Source organism: Erythrolamprus reginae, chromosome 6, assembly GCF_031021105.1.
Source record: "Erythrolamprus reginae isolate rEryReg1 chromosome 6, rEryReg1.hap1, whole genome shotgun sequence".
NCBI lineage: Eukaryota > Metazoa > Chordata > Lepidosauria > Squamata > Dipsadidae > Erythrolamprus > Erythrolamprus reginae.
In genome coordinates, this window is record NC_091955.1 from 67,556,337 (window position 1) to 67,583,415 (window position 27,079).

At 40.4% G+C, this 27,079-nt stretch overlaps 2 protein-coding genes across 3 annotated transcripts; both read left to right on the forward strand.

Annotated features, from left to right (window-relative positions):
* LOC139169667 (arf-GAP with dual PH domain-containing protein 1-like) lies at nucleotides 1-27,079 on the forward strand. 2 transcript variants are annotated; one of them, XM_070756161.1, is made up of 11 exons: nucleotides 1-307; nucleotides 2,252-2,385; nucleotides 3,323-3,414; nucleotides 5,745-5,827; nucleotides 10,245-10,357; nucleotides 10,950-11,096; nucleotides 12,368-12,451; nucleotides 12,720-12,782; nucleotides 15,770-15,841; nucleotides 18,181-18,412; nucleotides 21,393-27,079. In XM_070756161.1, exons 1-11 carry the CDS (start codon nucleotides 217-219, stop codon nucleotides 21,419-21,421), a joined length of 1,140 nt encoding a protein of 379 aa, XP_070612262.1. In that variant the 5' UTR covers nucleotides 1-216; the 3' UTR covers nucleotides 21,422-27,079. The 2 variants fall into 2 exon arrangements, with proteins under 2 accessions (XP_070612262.1, XP_070612263.1); XM_070756162.1 differs by lacking the exon at nucleotides 15,770-15,841 and having other exon boundaries at nucleotides 130-307; nucleotides 21,393-22,318.
* LOC139169668 (urotensin-2 receptor-like) lies at nucleotides 24,043-27,079 on the forward strand. Its single transcript, XM_070756163.1, has one exon. The coding sequence runs from the start codon at nucleotides 24,043-24,045 to the stop codon at nucleotides 25,102-25,104; it is 1,062 nt and encodes a 353-aa protein (XP_070612264.1). The 3' UTR covers nucleotides 25,105-27,079.

Genomic DNA, 27,079 nt, shown 5'->3' on the forward strand with positions numbered 1-27,079 from the left:
TTGAGCCTACCTACCGACCCTTCCACCTGAACTTGCTTTGGATTACAAAATCAATCTATCCTTCAAGTTGCTGTGCAGGGGCACCTGGCTGTTGTTTTCCTGTCATTCTTCCCTTGCAAAAAAAGAAAATCTACCTCTCTCCATAGTTTTGGTCTCCTGTACATGTAGAGGAGAGAGAAAAGGCCCCGGAGGGTTAAAAAAGCAAGTGAGGAAAAAATGGCTGCAGAAGATGAGAAGAATACAAACCTCCTCCAGGAAGTGTGGAAGATAAAAGAAAACACCATGTGTGCAGATTGCGGGCAGCCTGGTAAATAAAGGGGGAAATGGTGGTGGTATAAATGAACACCTAGCAAAGTTAGCTCTTGAAAGTAAGCAATTGCAGTAACTTGGAAGAAATGTAGATGGAATAATTATGCCTGACATTTAGAACAAGAAAGAGAGAGTTAATGTATGATTTCTTAAATATGTCATGGAATGCAATGTATGCTATATATTGTACGTTAGGATTAAGGATTAAGGATTCTGTAACTCTGCAGACAATTGTATGCCGATTTATATGCCGCCCCGAGTCTACGGAGAGGGGCGGCATACAAATCTAATAAATAGATAGATAGACAGACAGACAGACAGACAGACAGACAGACAGACAGACAGACAGACAGACAGACAGACAGACAGACAGACACGATCTAACACCAGAATATGCTTGCTGTTGTCTCTGGGACGTTCCATTCAGAAATGAGAATCTATGGCAATCCAGATGTTACTGAACTACAATTCCAAATTGCCATCATGACTGGCCATGCTTCCGATGGGAGGTGGGATTTGAAGTTCAGCATCTGGGAGTAGGTAGGGAGAAAGATTGTTTCTACCATCAAAGAATAAGAGTGAATTCTTTGGAAGATAGAAATGAAGAATTGTAGCACTACTGTATGGAGATTGTGGAAGGGCCAGGAAAGCATGAACTCACTGGACTTAAATTATTTAAGAGAAGGACTACAATCCAGGTAGAGACAAATATGTGAAGGTATCCAGTTTTGGGGGGTATTGGACAAAAAGATTGGTTTACTGGGGAAAAACTGGTTTCCCCCCCTAAATACTGGAAATAGATAATTTTAAAAAACGTAAGTATTGATTTTTGGGGGGAGGGCCTGCATCCTGCAGATGGCATGTACATTTGAGGTTTAACAAAGCACTTGGGCTGCAGGGCTGGGTGGACCTTTACCTGGAACTGATGCAGACCACTGAGAGGTAAACATAATAAAACAATGGGATATTATCTAATAAAACCTTTTGCATAAGGTATTATTTGACCTTCGATATTATAAACAGAAAAAGCAGTACGCAGCTTTTTAATCTTGTTTGCATTGTTTACAGTCTGGGTAATCTGGACCAGAAAGGAGAGAAATGTAACAGGTCTTGCCTTTGATAAGACATGGAGTTAAAAGCCTTTCCCAATTCTCTGATATACAGTATTTACAATATTTTTGTATACAGATATACAGTATTTTTGCCAGGCCCTTAATAGGAGTTCCTACAAAATGCAAGCGGCTGATTTGGGATTTTGCTTTACCTCCTAAGGGGAAGGGGAATGATTTAGGGGATTTATATTTTTATTTTGGATGGCACCAATCTCACCTTTGAAACTCCCCCAAAATAGAACAAAAATAGAGTTTAAAAAATTCTGCCCTACTCATTTCATGACATCACAGTATTTTATTTATTTTTATTGATTTATTTTGTCCAATACACAATAATACACAATGAAGGTTATAGAGGATATAGTAGAGAAGAAATACGAGATATAGGAGAGACAATAGGACAGGGGACGGAAGGCACTCTAGTGCGCTTATGTAAGCCCCTTACTGACCTCTTAGGAATCTGGAGAGGTCAACCGTGGATAGTCTAAGGGTAAAATGTTGGGAGTTAGAGGATGATACTACAGAGTCCGGTAATGAGTTCCACGCTTCAACAACCCGATTACTGTATTGTGCGGTATTGTATGGCCTACACACCTCCAAGCAGCGTTCTGAAAAAGACCCCGAGGAGAGTCCATGTCAGTTCTTGATTGAACAATAACCTTGAGACATTAAGTTGAGGAAAGGTATCACAACTTATGAACAATCCACAGCAGTGATATAATTAACTGATGATTATTTGGGCTTTAAGGAACTTAGACTCCTTTTGATTTATTGTGCTGAAACTCACAACGGTCAGTCCGTAGCCACTGATGTTATTTGATTCTGTTCAGATCCTTGCTGGGTCTCCTGTACATTGGGTACTTTCATCTGCCATGGGTGCTCAGAAATACACTACAAGATCCCTCACATAAGTGAAGTCAAATCAATAATAAAGCAGAATTGCTGGGAAGAGAGCCAGATACAGGTGAGTACTATCCTGAGAGGTCTTTAATGGCTTGCTTCTTCCTTCCAGAAGGTCAGCTCTATGTTCCATTACAGGCGGTAATTAGCAGTTTTCTACAGAATATGGGGATTATTGGAGCTTTGGTAACAGTAGAACGCTCTCTACATGGGGCTACCTTTGAAAAGTGTTCGGAAACTTCAGATCATGCAAAATGCAGCTGCGAGAGCAATCATGGGCTTCCCCAGGTATGCCCATGTTAGACCAACACTCTGTAGTCTGCATTGGTTGCCAATCAGTTTCCGGTCACAATTCAAAGTGTTGGTTATGACCTATAAAGCCCTTCATGGCATCGGACCAGAATATCTCCGGGACCGCCTTCTGCCGCATGAATCACAGCGACCGATAAGGTCCCACAGAGTTGGCCTTCTCCTGGTCCCGTCGACTAAACAATGTCGTTCGGCAGGACCCAGGGGAACAGCCTTCTCTGTGGCGGCCCCGACCCTCTGGAACCAGCTCCCCCCAGAGATCAGAATTGCCCCCACCCTCCTCGCCTTTCGTAAGCTCCTTAAAACCCACCTCTGTCGTCAGGCATGGGGGAATTGAGATATTCCTTTCCTCCTAGGCCTATACAATTTATGCATGGTATGTTTGTGTGTATGTTTGGTTTTTAATAAGGGTTTTTAAATTATTTTAAATATTAGATTTGTTCATATGCTGTTTTATTATTGTTGTTAGCCACCCCGAGTCTACGGAGAGGGGCGGCATACAAATCAATCAATCAATCAATCAATCAATCAATCAGATAGATAGATAGATAGATAGATAGATGATAGAAAGATAGATAGATAGATAGATAGATAGATAGATAGATAGATAGATAGATAGAAGTGCTGCTAATGAAGATCATTTCAGTGGAAAGGGAGATGATTGACAGCATTTGCCTTTTCTCGCTTCACAGTTTCTGGCCCAGCACGGGAATGCACTGGCCAAAGCAACATATGAGGCTCATGTACCTGCTTATTATTACCGCCCATTTTACAGCGACTCTCAGTAAGTGCTATAACTCTTGGCTAGAGAAGATATGGGAAAGTGATGGCGAACCTTTTTTCTCTCATGTGCCAAAAGGGTGTGTGTGCCCTCGATAGCGTGCATGCCCATAATGCAATGCCCTCCCCCCATGCATACATGCACAAATCCCTCCCCTCCCAATTCCCCTGTGCATGGACACAGACCTCACTGAAGCCTCTGGAGCCTGTGGATGGCGAAAAATGAGCCCAACAGGCCTACCGGAAGTTCGTTTCTAAACTTTCAGTAGGCCCGTTTGGCTGTTATTTGCCTCCCCCAGGCTTCAGGAGACTTTCCTTAAGTCGGGAGGTGGGGCAAAAATGGCTTCTCCCACCTTCCAGAAGGCTGAAAATCAATGCATATGTGTGCACTGATACACCTCACTTGCCCTCAGATATGGCTCTGCGTGCGACCTGTGGTATGCTGTTAGTATGTCTCGGAGCAGCTAGGCTGCAAGTCCTTTAACATACGCAGAGCAGAGTTTTTGGTAAGAGTGTGGATGTGTGATACAGCCAGTACCGACACAGACTTAGTATGCTAAATGTTGGTATGTCTCGGTATAGCTAGGCTACGAGACCTTTGACATACACTGAGCAGAGAATTTTAACAGAGTGTGGATGTGTGGTAAAGCCAAAGGAAAAAAGACACAGACTTAGTTATGCTTAATAAGTACTATTTACATATACGAAACAGAAACAATCCATAACAAGCACTAAGCCATACAATATAATAAGCACTAAGCAAACACACTCCCCCCTGAAGGCAAAGCAAAAACGAATGAGTGTTAAAGCGTCATTGAGAGAAGGAGTACTGGCACCCTCTTATGGCGAACCAGCCCAAAATATTTAAAGTGATAGTACAAGAGACTACAATAGGTAGTTTACAATGGCAAACCCTAACAACCATTGTACCTTGTAGTAACAATCTCCCCCTTTGGGGTTGACATTTAAACACAGTCCCTTCACAATGTTCTACCCTATTTCATCCCATCTGTTCTAGGAACTTGGCATTTGCACTGTACCTGAAAACCCCAGTATTCTTATCCCAGAACCAGCCCAAAATATTTAAAGTGATAGTACAAGAGACTACAATAGGTAGTTTACAATGGCAAACCCTAACAACCATGTACCTTGTACTAACACTAAACAAGTATTATACATATTTACAAGCACAAAGCAGAAATAAACAACAAACCGCACATAGCCTCACGAAGCAGAAAATACTCCCCCCACAAGCAAAGGCAAAGTGTGAATGAGCTATCCAGCATCATCATCAGGAGAGAGTGCTGGCGCCCTCTTATGGCGAACCAGCCAAAGTCCTTAAAGGTATATTGCATCAAACTACAATTGGTAGTTTACATATATGGCAACCCCAAATACTGGTGCGTACCATGTACTAACATGCATGTGCCATAGGTTCGCCATCAGGGGTGTAGGACAGTGATGGTGAACCTTTTTTCCTCGGGTGCCAAAACAGAGTGCATGCACGCTATCATGCATGTGTGAATGCCCACACCCATAATTCAATGCCTGGGGAGGGCAAAAACAGCTTTCCTCTCCCCCGGAGGCCCTCTGGAGGCCAGAAACGGCCTGTTTCCCAACTTCTGGTGTGCCCTGTAGGCTTGTGCTTTGTGGTCTCCAGGCTCCAAAGGCTTTCCTGGAGCCAGGAGAGGAGAGAATCCCAGCGACCGGTTAGGTCCCACAGAGTTGGCCTTCTCCGGGTCCCGTTGACTAAACAATGTCATTTGGCGGGACCCAGGAGAAGAGCCTTCTCTGTGGTGGCCCCGACCCTCTGGAACCAGCTCCCCCAGATATCAGAGTTGCCCCCATCCTCCTTGCCTTTTGCAAGCTCATTAAACCCACCTCTGTCATCAGGCATGGGGGAATTGAATTTTTTCCCCTTCCCCCTAGGCCTATAGAATTTATACATGGTATGCTTGTTTGTATGATTGGTCTCTTAAATTGGGGTTTTTAGATTACTTTTTAATATTAGATTTGTTACATTGTTTTCTTTATTGTTGTTAGCCACCCCGAGTCTTTGGAGAGGGGTGGCATACAAATCTAAATAATAATAATAATAATAATAATAATAATAATAATAATAATAATAATAATAACAACAACAACACCCTCCCCCATCCCCCTGGAGGCTCTCTGAAAGCCAAAAACGCCCTCCCAGAGTGCCAGCAGATATGGCTCCGTGTGCCACCTGTGGCACCCGTGCCATAGGTTCGCCATCACTGGTATAGGAGATTGGGTGGTAGGCAGTCTTGGACTTCTCTTACCTGCTTTTTCACTTGTGCTGTTGTCTCACAGAGTCCTGAGAGAGCAGTGGATACGAGCAAAGTATGAACGGAAGGAATTCCTGGAGCCAAAGAAAGAAGTTCTTTATTCCAACGGTAACAATTCTATGGTGGAATTTCTACATTTATTTACCTTTTATTTATGCAAATGTATATGACTTTTGTCTTAATCAAATTAAAACTCGGCAAATAATCTTTCCAAACAGCATCTTGGAAGCCCTGAAGCAAAGCCCAGGGAGAGCTGTTTAAAAATAATTGCACCCAGATATTTAATTTGATATTGATAGAAATCTATCTCTGAATATAATCCTCTGCCCAAGTGGAAAATAAGGTTGAGTTGTCAATTTTCCGAGTCCGTGGAGAGGGGCAGCATACAAGTCTAATTATTATTATTATTATTATTATTATTATTATTATTATTATTATTAATAATTTTACCTTTATGCAGACTCCTGAAATATATTTGTGTTGTTCATATACAGTATAATGCTAAAATATGATTTATTTATTTTTTACATTGGTTTGTTGGACAAACCACACTGCTCTGGATCCCAATCAAGATGAGATAATGGATACTATGAGGCTCACATAAAATGTTATGCCCAAAGCAAGCAAGCAAATAAATTACGACTTCAATTTATATGTGAAATGCACTATTAGGACTAACTTTCAAAACTGACTGTAGGAGCTGTCAGAGAAGACGGGATGCTGCTATGTGAGCTTATAATAAGCCTGGGTAGCAAGTATTAGCAGGATGAGAGATTCAAGAGGAAGATTAGAGTTAGGTGACAAAATATGTGGTTTGAGAAGTTGCCAGTTTCCATTCCTGGTATCTTCTTGTAACCTGGTGAAATTGAAACTTTGGAAATGGCTGCCCAACTATGTCTAAAATACTAGGTCAGATGCAGTGTTTCCTCTAATTTTTTTTTAGGGTGGGCGGAAAAGTATAGTGTCTCAGCGGCAGTCCCTTTGGGACTGGGCGGCACAGAAATAATAAACAAACAAACAAACAAACAAACAAACAAACAAATAAAAAAGCCACCCTGTTTTGCCTCAGAGAATTTCAAAATAAAATACTGTACTGTGTGTCTATAACAGTGAGCTCATAATAGGGCAACTCTATCAATATCAAAATGCCACTTAAATAGTTGAGCTAGTTTCAAACTAGATTTTGATTTTCTTCCTCTCTTCCTTACTCCCATTCTTTTTCTTTCTCTTTTTCTTCCCCTCTTTTTTCTATCTGTTTCTCTCTCTTCCTCTCTCTCTCTCCTGCCCTCCCACTCTTTCCCTCTCGGCTTCTAGGCAGGTTTGAAAAACTCTGAGTTGATGATGATTTTTAACTGAGCGATTGCTCACTGCTCAGCTTAGAGGGAACTATGGTCAGATGATTCAGTTTTATGATTGATTGCTACTCTACATATAATACCATTGTTTTGTTACTGTTTGCATGCAAAAAAACACAGAAAGCACACATAGTAGCCAGTTTGGTTTAATGCAGTTATAGAAACGCCTTTGTTTTCAGAAACAGTTTCACACACCTGCAGAGGGGAGAAGACGATTGCAGAGTCCCAGAGATACAGGTGTAATTAAAGCTGTTCCCATATCCCACATTGCTTTCTGGAGGAATTAATATCAGCTCAGCGATCCGCTAATCAGGGTTTGGATATGGGTTTGAATAATACCATATCCACAACACAAATCACAATTGCAGAATGTCATTAAGTTTCTTGTTTCTTATCAGTTTCTTGGCAGTTCTGTGTTAGGAAAAACGTCAGAAGAGAAGGATTTAGGGGTAGTGATTTCTGACAATCCCAAAATGGGTGAACAGTGCAGTCAGGCGGTAGGGAAAGCAAGTAGAATGCCTGGCTGCATAGCTAGAGGGATAACAAGCAGGACAAGGGAGATTGTGATCCCACTGTATAGAGCGCAGGGGAGACCACATTTGGAATACTGTACTGTGTTCAGTTCTGGAGACCTCACCTCCAAAAAGATTTCAATAAAATTGAACGAGTCCGAAGACGGGCTACAAAAATGGTGGACGGTCTTAAGCATAAAACTTATGCAAAAAGACTTAGTGAACTCAATCTGTATAGTCTGGAGGACAGAAGGGAAAGGGGGAAACATGATTGAAACACTTAAATATGTTAAAGGGTTAAATAAGTTTCAGGAGGGAAGTGTTTTCAATAGGAAAGTGAACTCAAGAACAAGGGGACACAATCTTGGGTTAGTTGGGGGAAAGATCAGAAGCAACGTGAGAAAATATTATTTTACTGAAAGAGTAGTAGATGCTTGGAACATGCTTCCAGCAGACTTGGTTGGTAAATCCACATTAACTGAATTTAAACATGCCTGGGATAAACATATATCCATCCTAAGATAAAATACAGAAAATAGTATAAGGGCAGACTAGATGGACCATGAGGTCTTTTTCTGCCGTCAATCTTCTATGTTTCTATGTTTAACCAAAATGACCCGGAAGGCAGACAGCAGCTGCTTATGTTCTTGATGTTTAACCAAATAACTACTATCAGGCATACAGTTCACTTTTCAGAAACCTCTTTTAACAAGCCCATAGATAGTTCTACCAGTAATAAACACTTCACTGTTGTCCAACATAGGAAGCGACATAGTGTGTCAGCCTGCAAAAAATGTAACAGGAACAATTCTAGCTCAGTATCTGTGGTCTGTACATGTTAGAAGATGTGAAATTATACATCAGAGGGTTTGAAGACTTTCTCATGGGGAGACAGCAGAACAAATTTAGAAATTAAAAAAGTTTGTTTTTTCTCCACATTCTTTGCTGTAAAGTGTCCCCAGGTGAATTGCTAGTGCTAAATAAGGTAATAAAAGCCATGCCTGATTGAAAATAATGGCCCTGCCAGAGTTAAGGGGGTCTGGACAATGGGTGGTCCACATGCATAGGAGGAGAGCATTACATCATGGATTTGGTCATGTGCACACATACAATCTTGCATGCGCTGATTGGCACCCGAAACAAAATAGGTTCTCCATCACTGACCTAGGCTTTAGAATTTAATCTGATATTGATAATTTGATATACTCTAGTTCTCACTTAATGACCATTTGCTTAGCAGCTGTTTGACATTCTGATGGACCCCAGAAAAGGTATTTGTGACCTGGATTTGAAGTTCCAATGTTTGGAACTTCAAATATTTGTTCCTCGGTCATGTGATCACAATTTGGGCACTCGGCAACCAGCCTGCATTTATGGCTGTTTGCAGGGTCTCATAGTCATAGGACTGCAATGTACAATTTTTTTTGCCGGAAACCAGCCTTTAATTCTGGTTGCTGGCAAAAAAACATCCATTGGGTATAACGCTTCACAAACGATGTTTTGCTTAACAAGTACTCAAAAAAAAAGTTGTAAAATTGGATTGGTCATGTGAAGACTCACTTAACGATGGGGAGAATTTAGGGATGTACCATAATTCTGTGCTTAATTATAGCCATGAGTCAAGAACTATCTGTTTGACCCAGCTATTGTGACTTAAACAAGCTCAAACTCAATCCAGACAAGACGGAGTGGCTGTGGGTTTTACCTCCCAAGGACAATTCCATCTGTCCGTCCATTACCGGGGGGGGGGGGGGAGAATTATTGACCCCCCTCAGAGAGGGTTCGCAACTTGGACGTCCTCTTCGATCCACAGCTAACATTGGAACACCCTCTCTTGGCTGTGGCGAGGAGGACATTTGCCCAGGTTCGCCTGGTGCACCAGTTGCGGCCCTATTTGGACAGGGGGTCATTGCTCACAGTCACTCATGCCCTTATCACCTTGAGGTTCGATTACTGCAACGCTCTCTACATGGGGCGACCTTTGAAAAGTGTTCGGAAACTTCAGATTGTGCAGAATACGGCCACAAGAGCTATCGTGGGGCTTCCTAGATTCGCCCACGTTTCTACAACACTCCGTGGCCTGCACTGGCTGCCGATCAGTTTCCAGTCATAATTCAAAGTGTTGGTAATGACCTTTAAAGCTCTACGTGGCATTGGACCAGAATACCTCCAGAACCGCCTTCTACCGCACGAATCCCAGCGGCCGATAAGGTCCCACAGAGTTGGTCTTCTCCGGGTCCCATCGACCAAACAATGTCGTTTGGCGGGCCCCAGGGGAAGAGCCTTCTCTGTGGCGGCCCCGGCCCTCTGGAATCAACTTCCCCCGGAGATTAGAACGGCCCCCACCCTTCTTGTCTTTCGCAAGTTACTTAAGACCCACCTATATCGGCAGGCATGGGGGAATAAGACATCTCCCCCAGGCTTATTATATTTTATGTTTGATGTGTATGTGCTGTATGGTTTTTAATTGTTGAGGTTTTTATATATTTTATTATTAGATTTGTTCCATTGTTATACTGTTTTTATTACTGTTGTGAGCCGCCCTGAGTCTTCAGAGAGGGGCGGCATACAAATCTAATAAATTGAATTGAATTAATATATCCGAATTAAAAAAAGATTCAACTCAGCCAGTACTACAGCTTGCATTTCTTCTCCTAGGCCTGAAGGAAGGGATCCTGTGGAAACGAAGCCAAGATAATCAGCTGTATCGGCCACGCAGATTTCTTCTGTCTGAGAAAGAGAGATGTCTGAAATATTTCGTCAAACCGGATGTGCGTAACAACCAGATTTTAAGTGACTCTTGTACGCAGAGTAGAGCCTTATTTAGGGTCAGAGAATCATTGGATTCTCTAGATGTCTCTACAGTTCTTTTTCTTTCTCACTATCAATTCAGCTTCCTGCAAGAACTAATTTTTTAATATTTCACTGGGTACAAAAGGATCTTTTCTTTTTTTAAATGGGTGAGGGCAGAGGCGGAATTTTGTAACACCCTACGTCGGTGGTTCTCAACCTGGGGGTCAGGACCCCTTTGGGGGTCAAACGACCGTTTCACAGGGGTCTCCTAAGACCGTGGGAAAAGACAAATTTCTCATGGTGTTAGGAACTAAAGTTTTTATTCTGGCATCCTGTAACTCATTTTTGCAATCCGACCAATCAGGCATTTAAAGTGGGAGTGTCCCTCTGACCTTTTTGCCAATCAGCTTAAAACTCTGTTGAGAGGATTGGCACCAGACTTATGGTTGGGTGTCACCACAACATGAGGAATTTTATTAAGGGGTTGCGGCATTAGAAAGGCTGAGAACCACTGCCCTATGTCTATCCATTAATAGTGTACAAATAATAGAAAAACCACTTTCTTCTCAGGCAAAAGAACCCAAAATAGAAGTTAAAATCGACACTGTCAATGCCATGTTCCAGACGGAAAAGATGAGGCATCCCAATGGCTTGCAGATCACTTATCTTAAGCATAACAAGACTTGCAACATCTTTGTTTATCACGAGCATGGGAAGGTACGAGGATCTGGTGTATATGTTTATTGCACAGCTATAGGGAATTATGGAAACAGTCTGAAATGTTACTGCAATCTTAAAACAGTACATTTAAGATCCTCACTAGAGCAGGGCAACATCATTCCTACTTCTTGGGGTTTCCCCCCTATCTTCAACTCTTCCCTAGAAAAGAACCTACGTGCAATGCAAGAACTCTCCATTCGTCATGAGCTATTTTATTGCCAGTAAATTTATGCATAGTTGGACGCCCAATAAAGAAATTCTCTTTAGATGAATCTTCTGCAAGCTTTTCCAGAGCATGGTTAAAACTTTGCAGAGTTCTATACCTAATACAGTATATCTAAAGACTGGTTTTTTTTTTCCTTTTTCTCTTTTAATTCTTCTTTCAAAGCCTTTTCTTTGGGCCCATAATTAATTTAAGAAGAAGGAAATAGGTGCATATGCATTGCAATAAACCTGTATTCTAGTGCATTCTATGAATTTCTCTGGAGGTTTCTATGGGGATTCTCTGTCAACCAGATCATGGTTGTCCCAAAGGTGCTTTTTTCAAGAGACAACTGGACTTTCTGGTTTTTCTTTGAAGACGTTTCGCCTGGCGGGCCCCAGGGGAAGAGCCTTCTCTGTGGCGGCCCCGGCCCTCTGGAATCAACTCCCCACAGAGATTAGAACTGCTCCCACCCTCCTTGTCTTCCGTAAACTACTTAAGACCCACCTATACCGCCAGGCATGGGGGATTTGAGGCATCCTTCCCCCAGGCTTATTATAATTTATGTTTGGTATATATGCGCTGTTTGGTTTTTAATTATGATAGGGTTTTTAGTTTTTTAATATTAGATTTGTGCTATTATAATATTGTTTTTATCGTTGTTGTGAGCCGCCCCGAGTCTTCAGAGAGGGGCGGCATACAAATCTAATAAATTATTATTATTATTATTATTATTATTATTATTATTATTATCATCATCATCATCATCATCATCATCATCATCATCATCATCCAAGAAGCTTCTTCAGCTCTGACAGGATGGTGGGACCATCCAGGCAGAACTGAAGAATCTTCTTGGATGAAAAGTGAAATGTCTTAAAAGAAAACATCTTCAGAGAAAAACCAGAAAGTCCAGTTGTCTCTTGAAAAAAGCACCTTTGGAAGTTCTTTATACCAATCAAATAAATTCCATGGAAGTAAACTGAAAATTGTTTGTGAGTAGATCACCTTTAAGATCAAGTTGCCGGTCATAGTATAATATTTATAGTGCTTTTTCTCTTCCAAGGAAATTGTGGACTGGTTCAATGCAATCCGTGCTGTAAAATTCCATCACCTTAAAGTGGCCTTTCCTGGAGCTAGTGATGAGGAGGTAAAAAAATCTTGCAAAACCAGATTGCCTATTAACTGAACTATATTAGAGATGATGTGATTTCCTTGTGACATAACCAGTCTAATTAATTTCAGATTTTTGGCTATCTTCATGAAATGGGATAATCATAAGTCTCTGGACTCATGCATGTTTTCTTCTCTGTCCAGCATGAATAGCTGGATAAAATAACAATTCATCCAAATCTTTAATTGTTCAAAGTAGCTAAGATATTTTCACAGATAATCCTCATAATTTTTTTTTGCTGCAGCTGAAAACCCGATTGACAAGAAATTTCCTAAAAGAAGGTTATATGGAAAAAACTGGACCCAAGGTACAACTTCTTATTGCTACTTATTATTGTGTTGTTTTTTGTTACACTTACCCAAAAGAAGTTCCAATAGAAGAGAATATTTGTAGCTCATGATTAAAATGTGAAGTCCTTGATGTGTTTCATCTTGGTTATTTGCTTGCAGAGATTTCATTACCTATTTTATTTATTTGTTTGTTTGTCAAACATGCACAAGATGGCAGGTATAGATATAAACATAAACACAAACAAAGGAAGTAAATACAGATAAATGGGGACAGTAAGACAGGGACGGTAGACACACTGGTGTGCTTATGCATGCCCTCTCTTAGGAATGGGGTGAGTTCCATGGTCGACAGTTTGATGTTGAAGCTGTAAGGGTTTGAGGCTGTAACAACGGAGTTGGATAGAGCATTCCAGGCGTTAACCACTCGTATTTTCTGCAATCAAGTTTGGAGCAGTTTACCTTGAGTTTATACCGATAGTTTGCCTGTGTATTACTGTGGTAGAAGCTGTAAGACCTTGTAGCAGACACAGGGTATCCAGCAAACCTGGAAAACAGGGAAATCAGGGAATTATCAGGGAAATCAGCGGTTCGGGAAATATCAGGAAATGATCAAGGAATTCGTGAAAATAAATGGAATAAATCAGGGAAAAAACCCAAACTGTATAAAAAAGTTTAAAAGTCAGGGGAAATCGTGTTTTTTAAAAATGGATCACGCTGCCTGGCAGAATCAAGCAAATATGAGCATAACTGTGGCAACAACTTGCTTCTTCAGCTATCAATATTTCTCCACAGCTTAGCCGTTTGGTATGATGTCATCTATGATCGTGCCTTAACTAGATCACAAGTTACAGGGAAATGTCAGAGAAATATCAGGGAATTTCAATATGCTTTCCCTCTGGACACCCTGCAGACAATTTTGTGTACAGTACTATGTTTAGATCACACCACAGGTGGTGCAGTTTCAGATTGTCCAAGCCCAGAATTTCAAGTCTAGTGGCATAAGGTAGTCTATTGTGAGTAGAGAAGTGGAGTACTCTTCCCATAAATAATAATAATAATAATAATAATAATAATAATAATAATAATAATTATTATTATTATTATTATTATTATTATTATTATGATGATGATGTCAGTACAACACAGCAAACTAGATCACTATGCTGGATTTCGTATTTCATCACCAGTCGGGCGCTTCCCAAGCACCTAGGACTGTGTGATATAGCGGCGAATTATGTTTGCTGATCCCAGTAAAGCGGCCTTTTGCAATTGACAGATGGAGATTTTGTAAATTCCAATGGTTTTCAAATGTCCGCTGAGATCCTTTGTTACTGCGCCAGCGTGCCAAGTACCACTGGGACCACTTTCACGGGCTTATGCCAGAGTCGTTGCAGCTCGATTTTTAGATCTTCGTATTTCACTAATTTCTCTAGCTGCTTCTCCTCAATTCTGCTGTCTCCTGGGATTGCGATGTCGATGATCCATACTTTTTTTTTCTCCACGATCACGATTATTATTATTATTATTATTATTATTATTATTAATAATAATAATAATTAGATTTGTATGCTGCCCCTCTCCATAGACTCCGAGCGAAATATCTCTGGACCCACTCAATCGTGTATTGTCCTCTCTGTAGACTCAGAGCAAAATACTTCTGGATCCGTTCAATCGTGTATTGCCCGATATACAGTGAGGATTCCAGGGGGATAAGCTGTATTCAAGAATTGGTCTGGCAAAGATTTTGTATGCCCTAGTTAGCAATACAATGTTACTGGGGAAGAAGCTTCTCAAGATTAGGTTAACAACTGTTATTGCCTTTTTGACAATGTGTTGCAGTGAGCTCCAGGGCTTAGATTGTTTGAGATGAATACTCCCATGTTCTTGACAAAGTGAGGGTCGTCTATAAGATTGTTTCCACCCAACTTGTATTTGATGTTCTGATTTTTTTGCCAACTGCGCGACCATTCTGACACATAGTCAGGGTCACTTTGTAGGGCAGTAGCATTGTCAGTAGTGTTAAATAATTTTACATCATCAGCAAAGAGGACGCAGCTGCTTTTAATGTGATCACATAGGTCGTTGATGTAAAGCAGAAAGAGTGAGGGTCCTAAAATGCTGCCTTGGGGGACACTGCTGATAACTAGTGCCAGATTTAATAGGGCCCTCTCTATTTTGATTATCTGTTGCCTACTTGACAGGAATGTGGCTACGCACTTGTGCAGGGATCCGGAGATGCAGTAAGAACATAGTTTCAACAATAGCTTTTCATGCACCACTGAATCAAAGACTTTATAGAAGTGTAAAGTCTTTGATTCAGTTCAAGTTGCATCTATTGCTTTACCCTGGTCAAGATGTGTGGCCCAATGTATCTACAGTGTAGGAGTTTTTGATTACAGGACATTTTTTTCTAAAACCAATCTGCTTGTTTTGATAGCAGGTTGTTTGTCTCTAATTGGATGGTGATGAATTGGCTTATAATTGATTCCATAACTTTACAGATGACGCAAGACAGTGAGCCTCACCTTTTCTTCCACAGATGAGAACTTTTGAGTTGATTTGTTCAATAAATCATTTGTTTGTTTACAGCCAATAAATATTTAAAATATTTTCCGGGGTCTTCTCCAACCTCAAAATTCAAAAGTATTACAAGGCCTAGACTCCAAAAATGGTTGGTCCAGGACTAAAAATGAATTTGATTTATTGACTCAATTCAACTTCTTGTGTTAACATAATAAACACTAAGCCATACACCATAGTTATTTTAAGTCACAAAGTCCATTCTGGTTTAGTATTATATGGGAAACCTTTATTGTAATGTCCTTGAAAGATTGACTGGCAAATGTAAAAAAAAAACCAGTGACAAAGAACACAAGTAAACCCAAGACTCTAGAAATTGACTCTAGCACAGGTTAGGAATTGAAGTTGTTTTTAATGCTCCTGTCAAAGAATGACCAGGTGAGGGCGCTCTCCTCTTATAAATGTCTGCGGTTGGTTTTTACAGCAGAAGGAATGTTTCAAGAAGCGCTGGTTCAGTCTAGATCACCGAAGGCTGATGTACTTCAAACACCCTTTGGTAAGCCAGTAATTGATTTTGCCTTTTCTCTCACCTTTCTGATTTACTCAGGTATATAGACCAGCGGAAACATGGCCATTTTGTTACTTGAAATAAAAATAAGGTTATTAGTTTTTTTAACTCAATCCTGTAGCTACCCAAAAACATCTATAATAATTTCATATTTTTTCCACTTGATTTTTTGCATATCAAACCCCTATTAAAGGCAGACCAGACTGTTTCTCCTTTTATTGATTGTGTACTCTAAATTAATAATTCACAAGAAGAGTCCTTCACTCCTCCTCACGTAAGAAAATACCCTACCCCTCCAGACTTCAAATACTAAATCTAGAAAATTTACAACTACGCCATCTCCGAACTGATTTAACTGTTGTTCATAAAATCATACATCATAATGTACTCCCTGTCAGTGACTACTTTACCTTTAATAACAACAACACAAGAGCACGTAATAGATACAAACTGAATGTAAATTGCAGTGGTCACTGCCTGGAACTCATTACCTGACTCTGTTGTTGCTTCCGCCAACCCCAAAATCTTCAACCTTACATTATCTACAATTGACCTCTCCCCTTTTCTAAGAGGTCTGTAAGGGGGGTGCATAAGTGCACTTATGTGCCTAATGTCCCTGTCCTACTGTCTTATTATCCTTTCTATTACTACGTTCTACTTATGTTACGGTATGTTATGTTAATATGTACTATAATACTATACTTGTTTGACAAATAAAATAAATAGATAGATAGATAAATAAATAAATAAATAAGAGAGAAGAATTCTTTCCTCAATTTGTAAAATTGGAGGAGGCTTTCCCAATTCAGTGCCTTCCAAGATATTTTTGGATTGCAACTCTCTGAATTTTCTACCAGGATATTGAAGTTCATTCATCTTTGAGTTTTATATGTTCTGCATATATTCCATTATTAGTCCCAAAGATTGAGAATCCTTCGGGACGGGACGGCATAGGAGTTGAATTAATAAATAACAAACAAACAAACAAACTTTATCAAGAATCCAACTTTGACATTTTCCAGTCCTAACATCTTCTACAATCAAAGAAGATTGTGCTTACGATATTGCTAGGATCCTAAGGGTTTAGAATCCAACTTTAGAATCCAAAGATTCTTCCCACTCAAAGCTAAGAAATTTCCATCTTTAATCCCTCAATGTAACATGTAATCCTCAAAGCAAGTCTATAATAGAAAAAAAAATAAAAATATAAACAATATACATGTACCCTGTTTCCCCCAAAATAAGTTATCCCCTGATAATAAGCCCAATCAGGCTTTTGAGTGCATGGCAATAAGGCCAAACACTTATTTCAGGGTTCAAAAAACCCACCAAAACACAGGATCTTATTTTCAGGGAAACATATGTATATTTAAAACAAATTTATACGGCATATTGTCCAGCATAGCTGGCTGGAGAATTCTGGGACTTTAAGTCCAAAAGTCTTAAAGATGCAAAGTTTGAAGACCTTTGGGTTAGTTTTGTAGCTAAAGTATTGGCAAGTAAATACATACATACATACATACATACATACATACATACATACATACATACATACATACGGCTTAACATTGAAACAATTCCTGGAAAGTTTCTTATTTGTATATACTTGACCTCTGCACGAATGTTTAAGAAGGGTTGTGAGTCAATCTTTTTTTATTACAAAAATATATGAAGAAATTGTCCAGTGTAGCTGGCTGGAATATTCTGGGAGTTGAAATCCACAAATCTTAAAGTTGCAAAGTTTGAAGACCTTTGGGTTAGTTTTGTAGCTAAAGTATTGGCACATTTCTCCCTTCTCAGAAGAACAACAGTACCTTGAAAGTATTCTGTTATAGAAACACAGAAACATAGAAGACTGACCGCAGAAAAAGACCTCATGGTCCATCTAGTCTGCCCTTATACTATTTCCTGTATTTTATCTTACAATGGATATATGTTTATCCCAGGCATGTTTAAATTCAGTTACTGTGGATTTACCAACCACGTCTGCTGGAAGTTTGTTCCAAGGATCTACTACTCTTTCAGTAAAATAATATTTGCTCACATTGCTTTTGATCTTTCCCCCAACTAAGTTCAGATTGTGTCCCTTTGTTCTTGTGTTCACTTTCCTATTAAAAACACTTCCCTCCTAAACCTTATTTAACCCTTTAACATATTTAAATGTTTCGATCATATCCCCCCTTTTCCTTCTGTCCTCCAGACTATAAAGATTGAGTTTATTAAGTCTTTCCTGATACGTTATAAGTTGTAACTATAGTCTAGAATCCCAAAATGACTTTTAAGGCACATGTTGCCCCTTTCCCCATCCCCCCCTTTATCCCATGCAGGATGCTTTTGCTAAAGGCGAGATTTTCCTGGGCAATGGGGAACAAGGATATAATGTCATAAAAGGATTGCCATATGCCATGAAGGGTAGTTTCACTTGGAAACATGGCATCGTTATTGTAACTCCTGACCGCAAGTACATCTTCACCTGTGAGACGGAGAAAGAGCAGGAGGAATGGAGAGCTATCTTCAGCTATGTGATAGAGCAGCCCATGACGCCCCAGGAGTATGCAAGTAAGTTCCAACAGGGTATTTTCATTCTATTCAGCCATGAGAGATTGAAGACAGGGGATTTGCTGCTTTTTCTCTTGGCATTCTTCACCTCCTGACTTGGTAAATTAAAAAAATAAAAGAATTAAGAAGTAAAGACTGGCAAGCTACATTAAAAACTATGTATCTTTATCCGTGTGTCTTTCCACATGCCTTTGAGTTAAGTTTAACTTCTGTCGACTGCCTTGACAAATCCATGCAGTTTTCTTGGTAAGATTTTGGAAGTAGGTTTTTCCATTGTCTTCTTCCTAAGACTAAGAGAGTCTGTCCCAAGGTCACCAAGGTAGCTTTTTGCTTAAGACAGAACTAGAACTCACAATCTCTCAGTTTTTAGCCCTATCTACTACACCTAACTGGCTCTATGGCAATAATAGCGAACCTTTTTTGGTTCACGTGCCAAAAAGCGCGGGTACGGGGGGATTCCGCGCATGCGTGCCCACACCCATAATTTTATGTGTGTCTCCCCCGTTCATGTGCATGTGACTCCACCCGCTCCCAGCACGTGATAGAAACATAGAAACATAGAAGATTGACGGCAGAAAAAGACCTCATGGTCCATCTAGTCTGCCCTTATACTATTTCTTGTATTTTATCTTAGGATGGATATATGTTTATCCCAGGCATGTTTAAATTCAGTTACTGTGGATCTTTCCGTAAAATAAAATGATAAATAGATAGATAGATAGATAGATAGATAGATAGATAGATAGATAGATAGATAGATCAGTAAAGTAAAAATGATGGCACACCTATTTTTCACTCTCCTCAGGATTCAGAGCCTTTTGCCTGGGGAGGGCGAAAATGGCCTTCCCTCACCCAGAGGCCCTCTAGAGGCCAAAATGGCCTTTTTCAAGTTGAGAACAGGCCATTTGTGGCCTCTGAGGGGTGGAGGAGGCCTTTTTCACCCTCCTCAGGCTCCTAGAAAGGCTCTGGAGCTTGGGAAGAGCAAAAAATGGGCTTTCCCCACCCCCTCTGGAGACTGAAAGCAGGATGCTTCCCAACTCCGAGTGGGCCCAGAAGGGCTGGAAAATCAGCTGGCTAGCACACCAGGCCTAGCTCGCTTGCCCACTGATATGGCTCCGTGTGCCAGTTGGGTAATCCTGGCTGGGGAATTCTGGGAGTTGAAGTCTGCCAGACTTAAATTCACCAAGGTTGGAGACCTCTGCTCTGAGGTAAAGGTAGAGGTTTCCCCTGCCCAGTCGTGTCCAACGTTACGGGGTGGTGCTCTTTGATTCTTAGGCAAGGGAGCTAGCATTGACTGAAGAAGCTTCTCTGATCATGACTGTACACCGAGACATATACAACATGTTGGGTAGTAAAATGCAGCTGAAAGTCTGTAAAGATTCTCAGTCATATAAGTCAGTGTTGGGTAGTAAAATGCAGCTGAAAGTCTGTAAAGATTCTCAGTCATATAAGTCAGTGTTTCCCAACCTTGGCATCTTGAAGATATCTGGACTTCAACTCCCAGAATTCCCCAGCCAGCGAATGCTGGCTGGGGAATTCTGGGAGTTGAAGTCCAGATATCTTCAAGTTGCCAAGGTTGGGAAACACTGATCTAGGTCATGGTTGTCCCAAAGATGCTTTTTCAGGAGGCAACTGGACATTTTTTTTCTTTTGAGGATGTTTCGCTTCTCATCCTTCTTAAGCTCTGATTGTACAGTGGATAAGACACTTCAATTCCCTACTGTGCTGCCAGAGCTGAGGAAGCTTCTTGGATGAGAAGCGAAACATCCTCAAAAGAAAAAAAAACCAAGACAGTTTAGTTGCCTCCTAAAAAGCAGCTTTGGGATAAAATGTAGCTGTTATCTCTTGCTGCCACTAGGCAGTGCCCACAGCCCTTCTAACTCGTCTCTTCAGCCAAGAGGCCTAGAAAAGTAATTTTAAAATAAATTATGTCACATGCTCAGCAATAACATAAGTTTAAATATAGACTTGCGGAATTATCTCCCCCACCACCACTTTGCCTATGGCTGTTCATGTTTGCTCAACCCAGACAAGACGGAGTGGCTGTGGGTCTTACCTCCCAAGGACAATTCCATCTGTCCGTCCATTACCCTGGGGGGAGAATCACTGGCCCCCTCAGAGAGGGTTCGCAACTTGGGCGTCCTCCTCGACCCACAGCTCACATTAGAGAAACATCTTTCAGCTGTGGCGAGGGGGGCGTTTGCCCAGGTTCGCCTTGTGCACCAGTTACGACCCTACTTGGACCGGAAGTCACTGCTCACAGTCACTCATGCCCTCATCACCTCGAAACTCGACTACTGTAACGCTCTCTACATGGGGCTACCTTTGAAAAATGTTCGGAAACTTCAGATCATGCAGAATGCAGCTGCGAGAGCAATCATGGGCTTTTCCAAATATGCCCATGTTACACCAACACTCCGCAGTCTGCATTGGTTGCCGATCAGTTTCCGATCACAATTCAAAGTGTTGGTTATGACCTATAAAGCCCTTCATGGCACCGGACCAGATTATCTCAGGGACCGCCTTCTGCTGCACGAATCCCAGCGACCAGTTAGGTCCCATAGGGTGGATCTTCTCCGGGTCCCGTCAACTAAAGAATGTAGCTTGGCGGGACCCAGGGGAAGAGCCTTCTCTGTGGCGGCCCCGCCTTCTGGAACCAACTCCCCCTAAAGATTAGAATTGCCCCCACCCTCCTTGCCTTTCGTAAGCTGCTTAAAACCCACCTCTGCCGTCAGGCATGGGGGAATTGAGACCTTCTTCCCCCTAGGCCTTTACAATTCTATGCATGGTATGTATGTATGTATGTTTGGTTTTTTATATTAATGGGTTTTTAATTGTTTCTAGCATCAGACTACTATTGTACACTGCTTTATTGTTGCTGTTAGCCGCCCCGAGTCTCCGGAGAGGGGTGGCATACAAATCCAATAAATAAATAAATAAATAAATAATAGTAGATTTATAATATATTTTCTTTTTTCAGTTGAAGCGAATTTCAGGATCAAACATTAACTCTGAGGAAGAGTGAGTCGCTGCTAATTTCTGAGGCTACCGTTTTTGGATAACACAGAGAAATGCCTAGGCATTTTCTCAGAGCTGGAAGAAGTGTTGAAAGAAATAAAATCCATTTTGACAGCCCTGTGCCAAAATTCTACTGGACACCCAGCCCTCAAAGTCCTCTGTGATTTTGACCCTGAACTACACTTGGTGTAGAAATAAGCAGCACTATGACTGATGTAAAGTAGCTGAGGGATGCCACTACCGTGCCCTACGATGAATTGAACGGTTTGTTTTGCATTGACCAAAATGTGCATATTCCCACCTTGGTGCTACCACTGCTTGCTGCTGATTGGCCACTATTGGCTCTACTTGCTTGGGATTATGATAGAAGTGAAGCAAAAATCTGGAACAAGAAGAAGGATCATTAGCCTGGAAAGTAAACTTCGCACGCTTCAAAAATGGTTTGGAATTATCTGTCTTTTTAAGGCTTCCATGCAACACTGAAAAAAGATGTGTCTGTTTTCATTTTTCAGTTGTGACTTTAAAGCAGCTGATACACACACACACACACACACACACACACACAAATAGCAGGAAACTTTACTAAACAGTAGAGTAGTGGTACAAAATTTGTAGTACATTTCTTTTAAAACATTTTCAAAGTTTCTCTCCTGGAAGCTATGTCCTAAAAAACGAGATTGCAGGAACTGGATATGTTTAGCCTTGAAAATGAGGGTGATGGGTGGGAAATATGATAACTGTCAATTTCCGAGGTTGGTGATAAGATCCTGGCTGAGTTAGAGGCAGAATCATAGAAATATGATTTCTACGAATCTACGGAGAGAGGCGGCATACAATTTTAATAAATAATAATAAAAAAATAATAATATGAGGCTTGCTTTAACATGAGTTCTTGCATCGATTGAGAGCTGGCTTTAATTGTCTAAAAACATCTTTTAAATCTATGATTCTCCAAATCTCATCATGTCTGTCACAGACCACTGCATAACATGATGAGCATCTTGATTAGATGAAGACAGATATCGGATATAGAAACATAGAAACATAGAAGACTGACGGCAGAAAAAGACCTCATGGTTCATCTAGTCTGCCCTTATACTATTTCCTGTATTTTATCTTACAATGGATATATGTTTATCCCAGGCATGTTTAAATTCAGTTACTGTGGATTTACCAACCACGTTTGCTGGAAGTTTGTTCCAAGGATCTACTACTCTTTCAGTAAAATAATATTTTCTCATGTTGCTTTTGATCTTTCCCCCAACTAACTTCAGACTGTGTCCCCTTGTTCTTGTTTTCACTTTCCTATTAAAAACACTTCCCTCCTGAACCTTATTTAACCCTTTAACATATTTAAATGTTTCGATCATGTCCCCCCTTTTCCTTCTGTCCTCCAGACTATACAGATTGAGTTCATTATGTCTTTCCTGATACGTTTTATGCTTAAGACCTTCCACCATTCTTGTAGCCTGTCTTTGGACCCGTTCAATTTTGTCAGTATCTTTTTGTAGGTGAGGTCTCCAGAACTGAACATAGTACTCCAAATATGGTCTCACCAGCGCTCTATATAAGGGGATCACAATCTCCCTCTTCCTGCTTGTTATACCTCTAGCTATGCAGCCAAGCATCCTACTTGCTTTTCCTACCGCCCGACCACACTGCTCACCCATTTTGAGACTGTCAGAAATCACTACCTCTAAATCCTTCTCTTCTGACTAAGAAAACCATATTTTATTCCAGATATATTTAAAATATCTTAAAATTACAACGCTACACAAACGATTTTGTGTGTCCCATTTTTAAACACTTAAATTTATGAAAAAAGGAATTCTTTTTAGTACCAGCCAACCTTTTCTGTCATACCATAGAAACTAGCATTGATTCCACTAACTAGATTGTCTTATTCTATCCTAGCTCTCTTTCCTAACATGGCTCTTAATTTTCCATTTTTATTCTAACACAATTAAGGACTTTTTCTTCTCTATTATAGCAATGCACAAAAAGGGAGAAGCTGGGGTTGAGAGAAAGCCAAAGGAAGAACATGGGAGTTAGATGGGTGGGAAGACATGATGGTTTAAATACACAGTGTCATTCTTCATTAGCTATCAGTCCACTAGTTATTGCTGAGAATATTAGCATTTGAGTGTGAAGCGGTGAGCCAGACACATTCCTCCACCATAAAGGGCAATGCTATTTTTGAGTAGGGGACAGTTGGATAGCAGAAGAATTGAGGAAGAAATCTGTTGGATTGCTCCGAGAAGATTGCATTAATGGGCTAGTAAAAGAATGCTGGAATAGAAAGAGAGGTTGAAGACTCACAGATGCACAACGGACCCAATCTTTGGAGATTGAAAACAGAAAGAAGAAACCATGCTGTTTCATTCATAATGTACTTCTTTCAGCCATGGTCTTTCTCTAAGAAATGATAAGAAGCATCGCCGAGCATGACACAGAAAGAAGACAGTTGCCATCATTTCTTATGAAGAATCGATTTCTTTTCTCACATCCAACCTATTGTGATTTTTTCCGCCCATCAGCATTCCGAGCTCTCCTTATTGATCTTAATTGCCAGACTTCTGCAGAATTGGAATGCATTTTGGCTATTCGGTATAATGGCGGAACTCATTGAAGAACCATTCTGGGGCAATTTCTCAGATGAAGAAATGGACTTCAAGGAGCAGAGTTCTCTCACGGCAGTTTTGGGAGCCATCCTCCTCCTGATGTGCTTCATTGGGGTGACTGGAAATATCTACACACTGGTGGTGGCGTTTGGCAGCACAGCGCTTCGTTCAGCAAGCTGTTTGTGTGTGTATGTTATTAACTTGGCCTTGGCAGACTTACTCTACCTTTCCACCATCCCCTTCGTGGTTTGTACCTATGTTGCCCAGGATTGGTTCTTCGGAGATGCAGGATGCCGATTTTTGCTTAGCTTGGATTTGCTCACAATGCACGCTAGCATCTTTCTGCTGACGGCCATGAGCTTGGAGCGTTATTGGGCAGTGACCAAACCACTAAAGGTTAGGATTGTTGGGAAGAGTTATCACAAGGTCGCCAGCCTTGCCGTATGGCTTCTGTCATTGCTGCTTACAATACCAATGATGGTCATGATCCAGCAGAGGGAAGGTGGGAGCTATAAACACATTTGCTTTCCCACGTGGACACCTGATGCCTTCCGAGTCTACCTCACGGTTCTCTTTGCCACTAGCATCCTAACGCCTGGCCTTGTCCTAGCCATATTGTACTCACGTCTTGGATGGAGCTATTGGGTTTCTACAAAAACTATGCAGCCCCAGGCGACGGGCAGGGTGTTGAAACAGAAGCTGTTCTCCAGGATCTTCAGCATCATTGTGGCCTACTGGGCTTGCTTTGTACCGTTCTGGGCTTGGCAGTTAGCCAAATTGTACTGGTCAATGGACTTGGAGATTGGCCCTACTGCTCAGGCTTACCTCAACTTTGGCGTTACCTGCTTGACCTATAGCAACAGCTGCATCAACCCATTCCTTTATACCTTGCTAACAAAAAATTACCGTGAGTACATGTCAACTCAATGTGAAGAAAGACAAGGCAGACAGTATGCCTTCTTCAGAAGGGTGACAGATACAAAACGTCAAGTAGAACTTGCATCTGCAGCACAGGGAGTTGACCAGATTGAAGAAACAGTAGATATCCGTTAATAACATTGGAGATTAAGCAATTTCATTGTCTTAAATCTGTGAATTGTTTTCAAGTTGTTTTCAATGGTTGACCTCTCCAGATTCCTAAGAGGTCAGTAAGGGGTGTGCATAAGTGCACTAGAGTGCCTTCCGTCCCCTGTCCTATTGCTCTCCTATATCTCCTATACCATTCTTCTTTCCTATATTTATTCTATTCTTTCACTGATATATTTTATTCCTATTTCTTCTATTCTTTCTTAGATATATTTTACTATGAGTATATCCTCTATAACCTTCATTATATATTTACTATATATATATATACCCAATATAACTCTCAATGTGCAATGGACAAAATCAATCAATCAATCAATAAAAATAAATAAAAACTAATTTTTGGCCTCTGGATCCAAGAATAACCACGTTGTTTGTCGATCACATCAACTTTTTAAGCTACGGGATACCATCAAAAGTCATACGAATTGTGCATTTAAACGAAAGGAAAGTGAAAATGTATCAAATATACTGTTTTACAAAGAATAATTTTATTCATATAAAGGCTATAATAGTTACTACAAGTTAAATTGTGTTCATGCAAATCATTGTTTTTTTATTGCACGGTAATTATACATACAGTAATAAGGTAAAATTTTTCACTTATAGCTTTTTCTGGAGTGTTTAATCTGTGGACATTCTCGCTTAATGCTCCAACAATAGTCAGCCATCATATGTACATCCCATCTACCTTGATACCGTGTTTCCATGACCTTCAAATCTTGGTGGAATTGCTCACCCTGCTCATTACTGACTGCACCAAGATTTTCCAAGAAGTTAGCAAGACGGCTATGTAAAAAATGCAATTTGATACTCAAGTTGCCTAATTAACTATATTATACATATAAAGTGTAGAGAAAAAACTTGACATGGTAGAAGAAAACTAACTACAGTTTTGAAACCAGCATGCCTAATTAACTATTAAAAAAAGCTCAAAAATCAAACTCAACAGAAATTGTGTTACAAATTGTTCCCCAATGTAATTAATGTCAAATATGTCATTGTTCCTGAGTTTCATCCAACTCACTTAATCCAAGAACTTCAGCCTTCTGGGTTTTGATAGCACATGATAGGAACTCATGCAAACTAGTGAGAATAATCCTGCTAACCTCTCTAGACCTTAAGATCACCTCAGCCTACATTTTCCTTACTCTAAACTATCAGGCACACTTCCAAATTAAACATGGGCTGCAGCAACTTCACATTTTTATTTTCTAGGATTGCTGGTGAAGATTATGAAGGCTTAGAGCTATTGTTTAGAAGGAAAAATAGTGCTAAAGAATGGGACATTGCTTTGAGTTCTAGTAAATTATTATATTATTATTCTTCAGAACCAGTTGGGAGATATAATCGGCATTAAAGGACATGTCCATGATAAATTGGTAACAGTAGATGTAGATGCTAGAAAAATAAGTGCAAAATATAATATGTTTTGCTGTCGGTGATTCGGTCAGATAGCCAAAGGGATTGAATCATCCTGGCACCTATTGGCCATTTCAAGCCATTGATCTCTGGGCATCTCCTTCCAGGATTATTTTCCTTCAAGGAAACAAGAGAATCTACCTTTTTCAAATCAGGCTTTCCTGCCCCTGGCAGAAATTGCAAACCACCTCTTGGGCAGGCTCAAGATGCAAGACTTACGAAAAATTATTTCGCTGAACTTGGGGAGGTTTTATTATTCTTACAGGTGGCTTTATCTGCAAATTGGATGCTTTTTCAAAACTATATACCTGCACATGCCACTGTTGTTGAGAAAAGATTAGATGAACCATTGGGAGAAAAAAGTTTAGAAAAGAATGCTCACTCTTAAGAAAGAAACTCAAAATAACCCAGCCTGGTTTGATTTTGTTTGGCATGAGATATAGTAAACAAAAATAGACAGGCTTAGTTTCAAGATATTGCTATTATATCTAGAATAATAAAAAAAACCATTTCTGAAAAC

What these genes read in the sequence shown, in the direction of transcription:
- LOC139169667 (XM_070756161.1), top strand. Translation starts at nt 217, where the DNA reads ATGGCTGCAGAAGATGAGAAGAATACAAACCTCCTCCAGGAAGTGTGG. An exon ending in CTGGAGCTAGTGATGAGGAG is followed by an intron (nt 12,452 to 12,719) that starts GTAAAAAAATCT and finishes TTTTTGCTGCAG; the next exon opens with CTGAAAACCCGATTGACAAG. An exon ending in TGGAAAAAACTGGACCCAAG is followed by an intron (nt 12,783 to 15,769) that starts GTACAACTTCTT and finishes TGGTTTTTACAG; the next exon opens with CAGAAGGAATGTTTCAAGAA.
- LOC139169668 (XM_070756163.1), top strand. Translation starts at nt 24,043, where the DNA reads ATGGCGGAACTCATTGAAGAACCATTCTGGGGCAATTTCTCAGATGAA.